The sequence below is a fragment of the Anoplophora glabripennis genome, unplaced genomic scaffold (assembly GCF_000390285.2).
Source record: "Anoplophora glabripennis isolate ALB-LARVAE unplaced genomic scaffold, Agla_2.0 scaffold290, whole genome shotgun sequence".
NCBI classification, from domain to species: domain Eukaryota; kingdom Metazoa; phylum Arthropoda; class Insecta; order Coleoptera; family Cerambycidae; genus Anoplophora; species Anoplophora glabripennis.
Window position 1 is genome coordinate 188527 of NW_019416372.1, and position 15336 is coordinate 203862.

General features: G+C 37.9%; 2 protein-coding genes across 2 annotated transcripts; one reads left to right on the forward strand and one right to left on the reverse strand.

Annotated features, from left to right (window-relative positions):
• Positions 1–1291: 1291 nt before the first annotated feature.
• Positions 1292–10725, reverse strand: LOC108910807 (netrin-1). Its single transcript, XM_023454308.1, has 5 exons — positions 10701–10725; positions 9457–9523; positions 4524–5283; positions 3687–4482; positions 1292–1302 (listed from the first exon to the last, which is right to left on the reverse strand). Exons 1-5 carry the CDS (start codon positions 10723–10725, stop codon positions 1292–1294), a joined length of 1659 nt encoding a protein of 552 aa, XP_023310076.1.
• Positions 10726–10973: 248 nt separating this feature from the next.
• On the forward strand, positions 10974–14126 carry LOC108910831 (SUMO-activating enzyme subunit 2). The gene is made up of 8 exons (XM_018715575.1): positions 10974–11216; positions 11270–11424; positions 11497–11784; positions 11848–12056; positions 12472–12774; positions 12836–13200; positions 13505–13691; positions 13790–14126. The coding sequence occupies exons 1-8, from the start codon at positions 11067–11069 to the stop codon at positions 13969–13971; spliced, it is 1839 nt and encodes a 612-aa protein (XP_018571091.1). The 5' UTR covers positions 10974–11066; the 3' UTR covers positions 13972–14126.
• Positions 14127–15336: the final 1210 nt, after the last annotated feature.

Here is a 15336-nt window from a genome sequence, read left to right on the forward strand (position 1 = left end):
ACATATGCAAAACGTTGCAAATGTACCCAACGGAATTTTTGCAACACGGGCAATCTAAATTTGTCGGATCACTGACGAAGTTAATGCGATTAATCTCAAAACCACCGCATAGCCTCGGGCGAAGCGGCGTTACTCCGTCAGGAGAAAATATAAGAACCGGAACCGACACAAAAATCTATAATCAGTACGAGAATAGCCTAAGAATAAAAATGGGATTCAATGAATGGATGCAATATCTAAATTGTCGTATCACGGCATCATAAATAACAATAAGACCAATGCGAATAGCTCGAAGTACAAGAAATTCGTGCTCGAGTGGGTAATTGTCTTCGGTCTTCAGGAGTATTGCGTCTTAGCGGGAGATAATAAGCAATGCACAATTTCTCGCATCTCGCATGAAGCTTTAATGGTTTTAATTGTTCTGCTAGGTGTGCTGCAGCTTCTGGTGTACCTCGGGGTCCAGCTCTTGGCCCCTAATCTTTATATTATTGTTACTATAAGCTATTTATTTGTGGAACGCTTTTTAACTTTACTCTGTTTACTATAACGTTATACAGAGTGATATAATTGTTTTGTAAACAAAAATAAATGTAATGTAGATAAATTTAGAGTTCGGGAGAAAACGAATACTTCAACAAGACGGATGCCCTGCACATTCCACACTTCTAGTGAGAAACTGGCTTAACGTTCACCTCCTGAACAAGTAGATTGAACACTATGGACCAATACCTTGGCCCGCACGGTCACCCGACTTGTTCCCGTTAGATTATTTCTTATGGGGATACCTAAAGCGAAAAGTATATTCAAACGATTTTGACGATAACAATGATTTACTTAAGAAAAGATTAGAAAAATATGTATTGCTTGGAGGTTTACAAGTTGAATAGGACTTGCTTCGTTCTTGTTGTTAATTCCAGTTTTAATATGTTAATTCTATTTTTTAATTAGAAACGCTACTTTTATTTGGTTTGTCAGTTAATGATAGAACAATTTCCGGGCCAATTGCCTCGTCTTCCGTTTAGGTTTCTTGACGTTTCAAGAGACATAATATCGTTTCTTCAAAAACTCGAAAACTTTCAGAGTTGCTTCTGAGGAAGAGAGCGATATGTCTCTCGAAACGTTGATGCTTTGCATAGGGAAATTTTCACATTTTGAAATTTTTTGGACGCCCGGTATGTTTCATTACATATTTGATAACTGTCCGTGGTACACGCTGTATATTCTATGTTTAAGTCTCAAATTTATTTCAACAGTGTAGTTTTTAATCACTACTTGCAATTTGCAATTGTAGTTATGTGAGTCCTAAAAAAAAGGTTGGAAATACACGTTATTTAAACCTTTTCTAGATTTAAATTGAAAATTGAAATACTGAAAATTGAAATATTGAAAACAACCCCAGCAATCAATTTTAAGCAAAAAGTTTCTTATGAACATTTTTCGATAAGTCAATATTTTTTGAGTGATTAAAAATGTATTTTTATTTAAAAAATACGTTTTTCAGTAGTTTTTCACGAGATTTAAAGGTAATCCTATAATTTACATTTTTTATGTGCTAACAATATATTTATTTAAATGCCATTTTTTTATCATTTTTGTCGTTGGGGGTGGTTTTTGAGAGTTAAAACAATGCCATAAATTATAAATTGTATAAACAGGTAAAAGAATTTAATTTATCCTGTTTGTACTATCAAATCATTTCAAACTGTTACAAAACAATTTTTTTTTAATATTTTGTTATTAGGGGTAGTTATTTAAGGGTTGAAATATTGTAATAAATTATTTATAATACCGTAAACTATTGAATAGATTTCTATCTATAATATATGCACTATACAAATATTTTAAGGTCAAAGGAACTATTAATTTTATATTTTCATCATTAAGGGTGGTTTTTAAGGGTTGAAAGTTTATAAAAAATAACGTAAATTATAACCCACAATATAAAACAATATTTATTCTATGTATGATTTTAGTCCACATAACACCTATTTTTATATTTATTCAGTTTCTTTAACATACGGGGTGGTTTTCATCGCATAAAAATAAGAAGCGCATATCAAGCATATACAGGGTGTTTCAGAAAGCCCTTCAGTAAATTCAGGGTGTGATAGTACGACAAAAAATAAGAATTGTTTGTCTTTTGTTGAACCATATGTCTATCTCCTCTTGTTTTCGAGATACAAAGGGACAAAATACAATTTTTTAAATAGAATTTTTACGAAAATTTGGAAACGGTGCGAAATATTTTTATGAAATTTGGTACTCCGGGGTTTTTAAGGACGCGAAATACGCTGGTCTAATTATTTTTTGGATATTTCATAGAGGGACGCTACATTTCTATTACATTTTAGGTTCAAATTTTTTTAAGGTTAGGTTTTTTTACCATACAGCTTGGCTCCAATTTCTATTGTACAATTTTATTTTCTAAAAATAATGTACTCTTGTTAGAACTTTCTAATATGGACGGTTTTCGAGAAAAAAGGCTTTTAATTGAATTCTTACAATATTACGGTGAAGAAAATAAGTGACTTTTCTCAAAGTAGGCTTATGTCAAAACTTATTGATGGATGTCTCATAAACAACGCATACATTCTCAGTAATATTTTAAACTCTAATTGACTTTATATCAAAATTTTAGTGATTGTTAGTGACTGTAGTTAGTAATGACTAATTAGAGTCACTAAAATTTTGATAAAAAGTTAATTAGAGTTTAAAATATTACTGAGAATGTATGCCTTGTTTATGAGACATCCATCAATAAGTTTTGACATAAGCCTACTTTGAGAAAAGTCACTTATTTTCTTCACCGTAAGAGTTCAATTAAAAGCCTTTTTTCTCGAAAACCGTCCACATTGGGAAGTTCTAATAAGAGTACATTATTTTTAGAAAATAAAATTGTACATTAGAAATTGGAGCCCGAACAGTAAAAAACCTAACCTCAAAAAATTTGAACTTAAAATGTAATACGAATGTAGTATAACTAGCGCCCTCTATAAAATATACAAAAAATAATTAGACCAGCGTATTTGGCGTCCTTAAAAACCCAGGAATACCAAATTTCATAAAAATATTTCGCACCGTTTGGGAATTTTCGTAAAAATTCTATTAAAAAATTTTTATTTTGTCGCTCTGTATCTTGCAAACAAGACGAGATAGACATATAGTTCATAGGACAAAAAATTCGTATTTTTTCTCGTACTATCCCCCCTGAATTCACGGGAGGTCTTCTGAAACACCCTGTATAACTTTTCATCTACAGGGTGAAATAAGCTTAATTCCAAATTTTCATAAAAAAACGGATCTATCCGAAAGTATCTGGAGGTTTTACCCTATTTTTTTCTGTTCCTTGGACTATAATCAAAATGTAAAATGTATATTAATTCTAAAAATGGTCGGTTCACATTTACTAATATTAAAACATTTCTTCAACGTTAATTTTCTGTAAAAAACACGTTTCTCAAATAGTATTTGTATTTATAAACATCTTTCTAACGAATGTGTGTTTACTGGAAAGTATTTCTTAAGTTTGAAGAGGCCTCAATTCTTCCAACGTTTCCGAACTTGTTAAAATGCAAATTCGCAGCGTCTCGCGACACGGCGGGCGATCGGGCGGATTCCTTGACCCGCCGACGACGAAGTTAACGCAATTAATCCGGAGGCCCGGCGAGCCGCCGCATAACTCTTACCTTTACACTCGTTGGCGTCTCTGGCGGTAGCCCTGCCCCAGGGCCTGTCGAAATGGAAGGGTTTGCATCGCTCGCAATCTCTGCCCGCGGTGTTGTGTTTGCATTCGCAGGCTAATTGACCATCGCGGCCCGTGATGCACCGGCTTGCGTGGCCGTTGCACTTGCATCGCCCACCGACGGCGAAGTCCGCCACGGCGTACTGGTGCGTCACCTGATGGTAACCGCCTATGATGCCGTTGGCGCCCAACTCCGAACCCACCGTCACTTTCGGGTTCTTGGGCTCCTCGTTATCCAGCGCCTGCATCTCGTTAACCAGCTGCACCGACGGCAGCGGCTCTTTGGTCTGGCTGTCGTCCTCGTCGAGGTGCTTGTCGAACAGACGCTCGTCCACTAGGATGTCGAGGTTGTCGGAGGAATCCTCCACTGGCATGTGCAGGCGGTTGAAGACGACCTTAATGTCCGTCGCCGTGACCCAGTCCTGCAGGACTGGGGAGTTGTCGAAGTCCAGAGCACTCGGTCTCCCCTCCAGCGTGCTGAAGGCTATCCTGGAGGTTTGCCCGAAGCCGAAGGAATCTCCACCCGTGTATCTATGTGCGTCTGTACATCGCGCCTCTTGCTCGTTCGTCTTCGTGATGGTTGCTCTGTTGGGTCTTCCGTACACCCTTCTGCACTGGCTGGAATAGAACTGGAAAGGCTGCCAGGTCTTGCCATAGTCCATGCTCTTGTAGATCGCGATCGAGTCGGGTTTCGGGGTTAAAGGGCAGAACTGGAGGCTTACGTAAGTCAACTCGTACTTCTTCCCCAGACNAGGTGCTTGTCGAACAAGCGCTCGTCCACTAGGATGTCGAGGTTGTCGGAGGAATCCTCCACTGGCATGTGCAGGCGGTTGAAGACGACTTTAATGTCCGTCGCCGTGACCCAGTCCTGCAGGACTGGGGAGTTGTCGAAGTCCAGAGCACTCGGTCTCCCCTCCAGCGTGCTGAAGGCTATCCTGGAGGTTTGCCCGAAGCCGAAGGAATCTCCACCCGTGTACCTATGTGCGTCTGTACATCGCGCCTCTTGCTCGTTCGTCTTCGTGATGGTTGCTCTGTTGGGTCTTCCGTACACCCTTCTGCACTGGCTGGAATAGAACTGGAAAGGCTGCCAGGTCTTGCCATAGTCCATGCTCTTGTAGATCGCGATCGAGTCGGGTTTCGGGGTTAAAGGGCAGAACTGGAGGCTTACGTAAGTCAACTCGTACTTCTTCCCCAGACTGAGGGTTAAAGTCACGTTATCAGGAGGCGCGTTTATTGATGTAACCGGAGGAAGAGGTTCCGACCTCCAACAGGTTATGTTATTGGGGTTGTTCAGGTCCGTCAGGTGAGAAGAAGGGAATCTGTTGCGAGGCTGACGATCGTCACAAATGTGACACTGCGGATTCGCCCCCGGTTCCGGCGCTTCGCAGTAGTGCACGGGCGAATGCAGGCCGCAAGTGGAAGACGCCTTCACGGGCACCCCGAAGGCGGCATTGACGAAATCCGGGATACACCTACGCGGCCTGTCCTCGTCGTAGCAAGGGTCCGCGGGGGTTTGCTGCCCCTCGAACATCTTCAGGAAGTTCTCGCTCACCGCTAGGATCGAGGTCGCGCACAAGAACAACAAGAGGGTGGACGTCATTCTGGGCGCTGCCGCCGCCATTCTACACCCCTCGCGCCGTCAACGGCTTGTCATCGCACACTGCAAGTCGGATATTTTTTCACTCACGCCGCTGCCGAGAAACTTTTTGGGAGCCGGCTCGAAAGATCGCGCGTCGCGGAGTAGCTGGAGAAGCTGAATGGCAACGCTCACTCTCGCCGGTCGTCGGATGACTGGCGGTCCGCTGTCTGTTCGAGTCTGGTAGCACCGCCCTCCCGAAGGGGCGCACGTACCACCGGCGACAACATCTAGAGGGCCGAGTGCCGTAAGACGATCTGGTAATTGATGATCCGAGTTAATTACAGCGAATTAGTACGTCGACGGGGATTATCGACGAGGTGGTGGACGGAGGTTCGTGCCTCGCAATCGGGATCGATATGGGCTATGAATATTTATGGGTTTTTTAATAGTTGATGGTCTCGGTGTCATTTCCAATGTGGCATTATGCGGGATTGCCCCGTGTGCCTCAAATTCGATTGCGGTAATTCCAGGGGATGATTTTTTTATGAGACACATAAACCGATCTAGTTTAACTCTCTGACACAATCAGAGAAAAGAATAGCAAAGGACAAATAACGAGCTTGAAGTGAATCGATTGTTTCATACTAAGTCTACTCAACTGTTCGGTGGTAACGACTCAACCCACTCTAAATTCTCTATACAGGGTATTTGTAAATAATTGCGATTTTAGGGGATGGTTGCCGAAGTTATTTTGTGGAAAAAAGTTCATATAAACGTATAGTAGGATCGTATTCGATGCAAAGTAGAGTAAAAAATTGTCGGTCTTTTATCAAAGGAAAATCGTGTCATTATTTTTAGGAGGCGTAAGATGAACCATTTCAAATTTAAAATGAAATTGAATGTAAAATCTGAAATACCCCCGCATATGCACTGTGTTCTGGTAGTAACTGTAGTCGCCCAGGTGCATCGAGTGCACGAAGTGGTCGGTTATACATCAGATACTAACCTGGCGAGCTTAGTTGTATATTAAAGACCGACTCCAAAAAACTAGTAAACAACAGTGGTAAAATGTAGTACATATGTGGAATTTAAAAAACAAATTGGATTTATAATAAATTACATTTAAAAATAAATAGTTTATGAGAATAAAGGATTTTTTATAGGAACAAGGGTGCCAGACGTGAACTGATCCCTTCGTTCCTTCATAATGTATAAAGAAATTATTCAATTTCTAAACCTCTTAAAAGCGTATTGCACTGGATCCCTTGACAAAATGATTTATTACTTATGATCCTACTACAGGTCGAAATATGCTTCGTTTCCGAAATACAAAGTGTTTAAATTTTAATTTTTTATTTATGTTTTTATTAATTATTTCAAAGAGTTTTAAATTGTCTCAAAATTTGAAAGACGCTTTGAAGGGACAAATGTGCGTTTTTTGGGATGATCCGAATATTTCTACTTCCACCAGTGGCGTTCGTACGAGCATGTCACAACTTTTTTAATAAAAAAAATGGCACATCACTGACTTTTTCCCGTTTTGATGTTTTTTTAGAAATCCGCCATCAATTCTGAATAAAATTGGTCCCTTCGTAGGATGCACCGCTTTTGAGGAAAAAAATAAAACGTATTTTATTGTAGATTTTGTTAATTTTTTATTTAAAGATGCATGTAGAAATATTCGTATCACCCCAAAAAATGCACATTTATCCCTCCAAAGCGTTTTTCAAATTTCGAGTCAATATCTTTAAGACTGAAATAATTAATAAAAATAAATTAAAAATTAAAATTTAAACACTATATCTCGGAAGCGAAGCATATTTCGACCTACATTTATATGAACTTTTTTCCACAAAATAACTTCAGCAACCACCCCCTAAAATATTTCACACTTATTTACAAACACCATGTATATTACTGCATTTTCGGATTCTACGTGAAATTTGATACCTATACCTAGGAGTTTCAGATTTTGAGATATTAATTATTAAAGAAAAAATTTAACATGTGTAAAGGGCATAGGTAACACTAAATTATGGTATACCAACAAATTAAAACATTTAACACTAGGTGGTTCATTTTTGCTGTTACATTTTGACAACGTCAAACAGCTATAACTTTGCTAACTCGAATGGAACACCCTGTATTTTTTTACTGTGCCGTATGCAGATTGAAATTTCCTTTCAAGCCATATAAGGGTGACAAAGTAATTTCAAGAGCATGTAGAGAACTTGCTGCTTTGCACATTGTCCATAAATAACAAACAAATTAAAATAATCCTCATTAGTAATACAACTTAAACGATCCCTAAGTACTATTTGTATTTAAATTTTTGGCAAAGACACAACAATAATTTGACAACTAACTTGAAAGTTACTTCAATTGTTTTTGGAGTGTTTCTGGTCATGGCCAATTTGACAACAGGTCCGATGTCTGATACGAGAAAACTGTCCAAAAAATAGAAAATTGCAAATATCTCTAAAAGTAGTAACAATGCTTATAGCATTTTTTTAGATGCTAAAGGATTAATTTAAGATGTTTAGCACTATAGATGCTGAAAGATATTGAACCCTTATTTTCAAGCTATTTTTAGCACTATTTTAGCATTATATGGCGATGAGTTGCAAGTAGGTTACTTTCAACAAGATCGCTCTTGGCTTAATTTAATCGAGTACCTATATGCTAAATTCCAATAAAATTAATAACATTTAATTTAAAGTAGCAATAGTTTGGTTTTGAATAATTCGCTTTCTAACATTCTAATAACATTATTTATTAAATAGTTTATTAATATTAAGTTTATTATCAAAAATCGACAAACCTACCGGTCAATATTGAGCGATACAAGCAGATCCGTAGTTGTAGGCGTAGAGTATATACGGAGGCGGCCAAGAGCGGCCGATAAACGCGGCTTATTAACAATAAAAAAAAAAACAAATCTTCAGAATAAAATATGCCGGAGTAATTCTTCGGATTTTTGTTAAGGGATATTCAGATTATTTAAGAATTTTGGTAACACTAAAAATTGCAATTTTTAATATAGTTTATTGACGTTGAAAATGATTAAATTAAAATCGAAAACGGTAGATTTTAGAAAAAAGTTGCATAGGAACTGTTTTGTTCAGGATATCTCAAAAAGCCTAAAAAAATATTATTTCAAGCGAAAAAATCGAAAATTACGAATTTATTTAAAACAAATTGTTTAAACAATTTTTGACCATTAGTAACGTCTGGCAACACGCGGATATGTTTCAAGGGTAATTTTTTTAGTAAGATTATGAAAAAAAAAATCTAATGAGAATCACGTTCCTAGCGGGAGCGACATACAGCCTGGACTATAAGGGAGCCTACAGAATATGAAGGGTAAGCGAAGGCCCACATAGAACTCGGCCGGACCCTCTCGCGCGACACGCCAAATGAGAGTAACTGAATTAAGACGGCTAATTCGTGTCGGTTTCCGGCAGTACCTCATGCAGCCGGTAGCCCATTTCGAGGTAGTCATATCCGAGAGTATAATCATGCCGTACACAGCACGTGAAACGATGTTTTAAGTCAAAGTCGTGACCGGGGCAGGCTGTAACTCACTGACGATCGGCTTACGTCGACGTTATTCCCGAGATTTCCAGTTCCAGGCCTCAGCTCGCCGTAAATCTCGCCGATTTAGTCGCGTTTATGGGAAAATGAAATACAGCCGTAGGAGTGGAACATGATTGCATTACCCTAAACCCGCGATTTAGCCGGTGCCGAGCGCGAGAAAGAAACGTTTCGTTTGCGTACGTGGGGGCGTTCCCTTTGGCGCGGAAGACAGACGTCGCGAAATGAACGTAAATCGTCGGTTTACCGTCCTCGGGACAAATTATCGCAGGGCTGCTGCGGCCGGATAAAGAAAATAAGTACTTAACAATAACTTAGCACGGGGTGTCCGAGTCAGGTATTTTTCTTTTAAAACAAATTAAACAATCCTTCAGGAAAAAACTTAAGCTTCATTTGTGCTTAATTTATTCTCAAAAACGTACTTATTTCTACAGCTCGCTAAAAAATACGTTGTTAAGGAACCAAAATTCAATCATAAACGGCTACATTTTATATAGTTTCGTTTCGCATAAGCTGCTGGGTAAAAAATGGGATATGAAATATTTTGCCTTCGATCCGCTGTTGTAGATCATAAAATATAACGGTTTTGTTAACAAAAAGCCACTGTTCTGTTCATTATAAATCTCATAATGTGCTAACCTAACCTAACTTCATGCAAAAATCTGTAAGGTAAAACTAACTTTTTCTTTACATGTGTTACCTAATTCTTCCTAACTTTATGCTGAAAATCTCAAAAACTGAGATAATCTATGTAGGTAAATTAGGTACCTATATTGGACGTTGATTGAAATACGGTCACAGTCAATGATTTTTACAAAACATACCTGTTTTTTGTCACCTCTTCGTTGCGCTTTTGAATGTTTATCCAATAATTCCAGTCAGCGGAATCAAGTTGAGCCTGTCTGTATGTTGATATTGCCAAATACTTAAATGTTAACCGTATTTGTGTTCATGTTTTCTCTTCACTAAATTGCACTATATCTCTCACCCGTTGACTTGCAGATTTCACGTCACACACGGCACGGAAAACACAACAGCCACGAATCCAGTTGTTTTGCAAATTGTCTTACATGTTTTTCCGAGGCTCTGTCCCGAACTCAACATGTAAATCAAGCAGAGGGCGACCACACTCCTTCACTGTTAACTGTTTATGATGGTTAAGTTTGTAAAATTTAGTTTCACTCAATTTAAAATTCATTTTTATTTAAACTACCCACTTCAGATCTAAATTAACACGAAACAATAAGGGAACGGCCATCTTGCCAAGCGCCACGCCACGAAGATAGAAAACAATAAACAAATAAACAACAAACTATCAAGCAACCGAGCTACTCCAAATGCAGCTATTTCATTTCGCAAGTTTTCGGCAGCATTGGAATGTGAAACGAGGCCGGCCGTCCTTTGGTTTGGATGCGTTTTCGTCCGAATTATTTTCTTCAGAAATCGGACTGATCGGACCTAATTTTGTCAGATTTCGCCCATCTGGTATCGTCCACTGGACAAGTTTTCGCTTTGCAGAAGTCAGTCGTACATATTGATTTATCAATTCAGCGTAAAATTATAATTGTTAATAATATGGATGATTATCTTTTGGAAAATAGTTATCTTATCCGATTTCTGACGAATTCAATTCGGACGAAAACACATTCAAAGGACGACCGGCCTAAGCGTTGGTTACTAGATTTTGAGCGATGCCAATTCGATCCAATGTTTTAATCTGCATAAGCCAGTTGATTGGGAAGTTAAAGAACGTATCATCAGTCTTTTTAATGATTTCTGAAATACCTGTCTTATTGTCCTGCAATTCCATTGATTCTTAATCTAATTTTTGTCCCACCGCTTTTTAAAAATGATAATTCTTTTTTTATGCTTCTTGCGACATCTATCCGTCATATTATGATACATATATCGAATCGTCAAAGAATCACATAAAGTATGTGCAAAGAATAGAGTTTTCTCCCAGAGAACTTTCCATAAAAACTTGGGAAATCCTCTAAAAATACCAACATAATAAATCCGATCCAGGAATACCAACATTACCATTATTACCAACTTCAACATTGTGCCGGCGTCGTTGTCATTTTGTTTCATTTTTGTTAGGCTTGTAATTTATTAAAATTAAACATTTTGCGTTAATTTGGCAAATTCATTATGGCCAATTTGTCTTCGGTACCGTATTCTGTAAGCGAAAATATTAAAGAATTAATTCCCAAGTCAAAAATTCTAGTAGTAGGAGCCGGAGGAATAGGTTGTGAAGTTTTAAAAAATTTGGCATTATCTGGTTTTCAAGACATAGAAATTGTAAGTTGTTACAATTAAATGTAATTATTCGTGCATAAAGTATTAATTTCTAGATCGATTTGGATACCATCGATGTTAGCAATCTCAACAGACAGTTTTTGTTTCGCAAGGAACATGTGGGAAAACCTAAAGCAGTTGTAGCCCGCGAAAGTATATTAAGTTATAACCCCAATATTAATATTAAGGCTTACCATGACAGTATCACAAGGTAAGTGTTAAGCAATGTATACATTGATGATTTTACGTAAACTCGTATATTTACAAGTCTTTTTGTTTGCAGTCAAGACTATGGTGTAAATTTCTTCAAAAGATTCAGTCTAGTGCTGAACGCTTTGGACAATAGAGCTGCACGAAATCACGTGAATCGGATGTGTCTAGCGGCAGACGTACCTCTGATTGAATCAGGAACATCCGGATACTCTGGGCAAGTCGAACTTATAAAAAAAGGGGTCACTCAGTGTTACGAGTGCCAACCAAAACCTCCTCAAAAGACTTATCCAGGTTGCACTATCCGTAACACACCGTCAGAGCCAGTCCATTGCATCGTGTGGGCAAAGCATTTATTTAAGTAAGTACTATAATATTTTATTTTTTCACACACTAACTTGTGGTACAAAATTGGTAATTTTAGTCAGTTATTCGGAGAAGATGATCCGGATCAGGATGTGTCTCCAGACGCTGAAGATCCCGAAGCGAAAATCGATGGCGAGCATAGCGTGACAGATGCAGGGAATATTAAAAGAACGTCTACTCGTCAATGGGCCCAGGACAATAACTATGATCCAGCAAAACTATTTGATAAATTCTTCAAAGCGGACATCGAATACTTATTGAGCATGGGTGAGTACCGTCTAGTTCTAGTTGTCTCGTTCATATTCGGAAATCTCGCAACTCTAATAAAATGACAAAAAAACTATCTACTGGCCCATGTATCTACTACTGACACAAAGTGACCTACTAATCGGCTTCCTATAATATCATTGGTTGAAAAGTTGCACTGACATTTGCCTGAGTCGTCAAAGCATGTGTCGAATTGTGCAGCAACTGTTTTGAGACAGTTTTACAAAACTTTCTCGTTATGTTTTGAACTTCATATATTTTCTAGTGTTTTTGATTAAAATGTTTTTAAAATTTAATAAATAACAGTACTGCATTTTTTAATAAAGATGCATAAATGGGGAGTAGGTACGTTTCCTGGGTAACGGGAATGGTAACGGCAACGGAACAAGTTTATAAGTAGACCTTAACTCTTTAGAAAACCTGTGGAAAACTCGGAAACCGCCCGTCCCCCTTTCATGGGACCAAGCCGCTTCGCATGGAGGTGATTCCAAGAAGGAAGAAGACGAGGTCCGAGCGGTGGATATGCAAGTTTGGTCGTTGAGCAAATGCGCTAAAGTGTTTGCCAGTACCATTTCCCAACTGAAAACCGAACTTGCCGATAGAAACTTCTTGGTATGGGACAAAGACGACAAACCGGCAATGGATTTCGTCACCGCCTGCGCCAATATCAGGGCTCACATCTTCTCCATTCAGCAGAAATCGAGATTCGCTATAAAATGTACGTAAACGCTTACATCGAGTTAAAAACTGCAAGAATCGTTTCTTATTTTCGTTTTCAGCTATTGCCGGAAATATTATTCCTGCTATAGCCACCGCCAACGCGATGATTGCCGGACTAGTGGTGCTGCACGCTTTTTGGGTTCTCGATCAGGAATACGAGAAGTGCCCTTCGATTTACCTTAGGAAGAAATCGGTACACTCCAAGTTCATCCTGGCCGCTGATAAGCAGATCTCCAGGGCCAATCCGACGTGTTACGTTTGCAGCCCGAAGCCGTTCGTTAACGTCTTCGTTAACGTTAATACGATGACGGTAAAGGAGTTCGAGAACGAATTACTTAAGAAACACTTGAATATGGTCGCTCCAGACGCTGTTTTGGACGGGAAAGGCGTCGTCGTGATTTCGTCCGAGGAAGGAGAAACTCAGGTATTTATGTTTAAAAAAAAAATGTTAGCGTGGGATGTTAATATTGTTTCCTGCAAAGTTGACGTGATTAGTTTGCAATTTTTGGGACAAGCAAATTGAATTTTTATGCAAAGTAATAAATCATCGCCTGTCAAGGGATCCAGTGCAGTACGGTTTTAAGGGGTTTATTTTAAATTTGAAATGGTTCATTTTACGCGTCCTAAAAATGATGACACAATTTGCTACTTTGCATCGAATACGATCCTACTTGTGTCGCACTAGACAAAATAAAGTTAGAGTATCGGAAAAAAATATTTTTGTTTAGGCGAACGACGAAAAAAAACTTACCGAACTTGGCATCGTCGACGGAAGCATTTTGAAGTGCGACGATTTTCTACAAAATTACGAATTGACCGTAGCCATAAATCACTACGAGGCAAAAGAAAAGGACGATCCGCCTTATAAAGTGGTTGCCAACCCAGAGGAACTGAAAGCCAAGGAAACTGCTAATGGTAATTCTTTTATTTTAACGTTAATTGGGCTGGAACTTTTATTAAATATTGTAATATGTACAAAAATTAAACAAAAAATTTTTGTATTCCTTTGCTAGGTCGAGAAAACGGTGCTGATAACAAAAATGATAGTAACGAGGAGAGCGACGAGGACGATCTAATGGTGATCGAGTACGATGAAGAGGACCCTCAGGAGGGATCGTCGAGCAAGAAAAGGAAAATTAATCCGCCTGAAGATAAAGCCGACGAGGACGATGATTTGTGTGTTATAGAGGACTAATTATTTCCATAAAAATATTTTGTATTTATTTTGTATGAACGTACACATTACATTGTTTTTTAGAAATAATTTTTTTATTTTTGGCTGTACGGGTTTCTGATCAAACTTGTAAATGTTATAAAGATACTGGAAGAACATTAAAGATTAAAAACTCATTGTATGTGATTTACAATTCGTTCTAACTCTTTCTGGCGGCAAGCACGATAGGTCGGAAGGCCTAAACGCTTCAAGTTCCCACATTCAGGGACCAAGACGAGTTCAAAGGATTTGAAAAACTGCTGGAATGCAACGTTTTTGGGATAAATAAAACATTTTTTCTATTTGTTTGTATGGGTTTCTCTTCTAAATTGTAAATATTATAAAAATACTTGGACTAATAACAAAAATTAAAAATTCATCGTATAGCACGATAGGTCGGAAGGCCTAAACGCTTCAAGTTCCCACATTCCGGGACCAAGACGAGTATCGAAGGATTGGGGGAAATGCAAAGTTTTTGAGATAAAATATTTTTTTATTTGTTTGTATTGGTTTCTTGTTAAACTTTTAAATATTATAAAAATACTTGGAATAATAAATTAAAAATTCATGGTATACGATTTACAATTCGTTCTAATTTTTACTGGCGGCAAGCACGATAGGTCGGAAGCCCTAAATGCTTCAAGTTCCCACATTCAGAGACTAATACGAGTATCGAAGGATTGGCAGAAATGCAACGTTTCTGAGATAAATAAAATATTTTTTATTTGTTTGTATGGGTTTCTCATTAAACTTGTAAATATTATTATAAAAATACTTTGATTGATAATAAAAATTAAAAATTCATCGTATAGGATTTACAATTCATTCTAACTCTTACTGGCGGCAAACATGATAGGTCGGAAGTCCTAAATGCTACAAATTCAGCATATATGATTTGCAACTCGCCATTCTAACTTCTGTTGGCGGCAAGCACAATAGGTCAAAAGTCCTAAAAGCTAAACATAATGCAATAAAACAAAACAGACAACTTCTCAGATATTTATTTAGATGAAGCCACATTTATTACATTATTAATCACTTGGATAATCACACAACAAAGTTAATCAAAATTATATCACAAAAACCCTGGTGGATGTTTTACGTGCGTTAATTTTTCATTTTACTGTACAGGATCCGACTAGAATATTTGATTGAATTTTAACAATGGATTTCACGTTACAAATTAACAAAAAGAATTCCCGTGAACGTGTATCACAAATGTTTCGTTTCCGAGATAGCCAATATACAGGGTGATTCACAAACGGTGACCAAAAATGAACCCTCGTATTCTTTGGTGAACTTTAAGGGGGGTCTTTCCTGTAAAGTTTTTATCTAGGACGCTTTGTT